The 1,979-nt window shown below is 41.0% G+C and overlaps 1 protein-coding gene across 1 annotated transcript in view; it reads right to left on the reverse strand.

Moving 5' to 3' along the window:
* Window positions 1–3: 3 nt before the first annotated feature.
* The window catches only part of LOC123958173 (Wilms tumor protein homolog), a 6,243-nt gene continuing 4,267 nt past the window's right edge, over window positions 4–1,979 (reverse strand). The window contains exons 4-7 of the mRNA XM_046031433.1: window positions 796–876; window positions 520–567; window positions 265–370; window positions 4–159 (exon numbers count right to left, since the gene is read on the reverse strand). Of these exons, the coding sequence (XP_045887389.1) occupies window positions 4–159; window positions 265–370; window positions 520–567; window positions 796–876 (391 nt within the window). The remainder of the gene's footprint in view (window positions 160–264; window positions 371–519; window positions 568–795; window positions 877–1,979) is intronic.

Below are 1,979 nucleotides of genomic sequence, written 5' to 3' on the forward strand. Positions count from 1 at the left end.
AAATCACATCATCTGACCTGTGTGTTTGCGGCCGTGCATCTGCAGATGTGACAGTTTGAAGTATCTCTTGCTGCAGCCAGGGTAAGCACACACAAATGGACGCTTTTCATTGGCCTCTTTCACAACTGGTGGGGCAATGGCAGCTACCCGTCGAACATCCTTTAAGAAAGAGGAGACGTCAGAGGGCTTTATAGTAGCAATGTTCACTATGTGTATTTATCTACTGTATGTGCCTGTATGTATGTGTTTGTTTCTCTGACTGACCTGAAGTCCTCTGAAGACACCGTGTGTGTGTATGTGGTACTGGGCACTGACGAGCATGGGCGGAGGCGGGACTGTGGGGTCACTGTCGTAGCTGGTTGTATGGCCACTGCAGGAGCACAATTAGAAATTTATTAAAACACTGAAAGTCTTGAGAGCAAATATTCTGTTTTGTTTGAGAATTGAAAATGGCTGTCTGTCTCTCCTCCACAGCACACACACTTCTCAACTACATAGCTATCCTTAAAATCACTTAACTCTAAAACCAAGTCCTCGAAGAAGTGCGGTCCAGTCAAAGTGTCCTCACTTTGCAAAAACTCAAATTAGTTTTTAGAACATACAAAAGAACCACAAGACACATCATGCACGTATATACACATATGAATATGCTGCTCTCCACTTCCTGATTTCCCTAGGCAGTAGGCCAACAGCCATCTGTTCAAATCCTCCTCCTCTGCACCACCACAAAACTGGTCAAGACTGAAAAAAGTTTGTTATTCAGTTATTCAAAAAGATACAGCAAAAACAACTCACCTCTTCATGGAAGATGCCAGGCTGTTCATTTGGTTCCATGTTACACAGTCCAGCTGAGATGCCATTTGGTACAGGTTTTCACTAAGTGAAACATACAGCACAGTGCTTAGCCTTTAACATTTGTGGTAAAAAAAAATATATATATATATATATAAAAAAATATATATATATTTTTTTTTTTTTTCTTTAAAAAACTTGTTATTGAGTTTGTAAAATTTCAAGGCAACAAAAGATGTTATTACATTAAAAATGAAATGGTAATGGAACAAGGATTAGGTCAGAGGTTGTAACACATGAAGAGGAAAATACTGTATATGTCTTTGTTTTATTTTTCTTTCTTTATTAATTACATATTTTGGGAAAGTCCTGAAATTAGAAAACACAGACAATATTTATGTTACTGTGCATTCTTCTTCTGTCATTTCTCTTCCCTTGTATGGATAATGAAGATTTTTCTTTCACGGGGAACTCCAAATTGCTTGCTTATTAACACATCCTGTCCACCCATCACACTCCTCATTGGCTTCATAAAAAAACACGGGCTCAGAGCCATTCTTTACCTTGGCAGATCACACTATAGTGCAGACACACACATACACACATTTCACAGAAACACACACACTTGGAGATGAGGTTGTGCACTCTGCGGGGGTGAGTGCCTCCGTGCCTAGTACACCATGGACCAGTGCATGACATCACTCTGTCCTCAGTATCATTAAAAGGCGGGAACCAGTTTCGGGGGATTTCTGGACGGCATTCCTTGAGAAGTCCTTGAGGGAAGGATCGCGATGGCTCACTAATCAGCTCTGAACTATGTAAAACTTTGGAAAGACTCACTGATATCTGACATATATCCATGGTGTGTATGTGAGAGCGTGTGCATGTGCGTGTGCATGTGTATGTGCATGTGCATGTGCATGTCTCTGTGTTTGTTTGAGGGTTTCCAGCTCATGCCATAAGCTGTAACAACAGCACTGTCTTCCCTCCTCTTATCAACTGCTGTTCCAGTATTTGGGTTGCACATGTTCCTTTTCTCCAACAACATCGCAGGGAGGCATTCAAAGAATTTCATCCTAATTTACCCTTTGAGATGTTTTGCATCAAAATGAAAACAAGGTGGAAACAACATTAAGATGTTAAAATAAGCAGATTCCAAGCCTCAACTACCCCCCCCCCCAACCCCC

Source organism: Micropterus dolomieu, linkage group LG19 (assembly GCF_021292245.1).
Source record: "Micropterus dolomieu isolate WLL.071019.BEF.003 ecotype Adirondacks linkage group LG19, ASM2129224v1, whole genome shotgun sequence".
Classification (NCBI taxonomy): Eukaryota; Metazoa; Chordata; class Actinopteri; order Centrarchiformes; family Centrarchidae; genus Micropterus; species Micropterus dolomieu.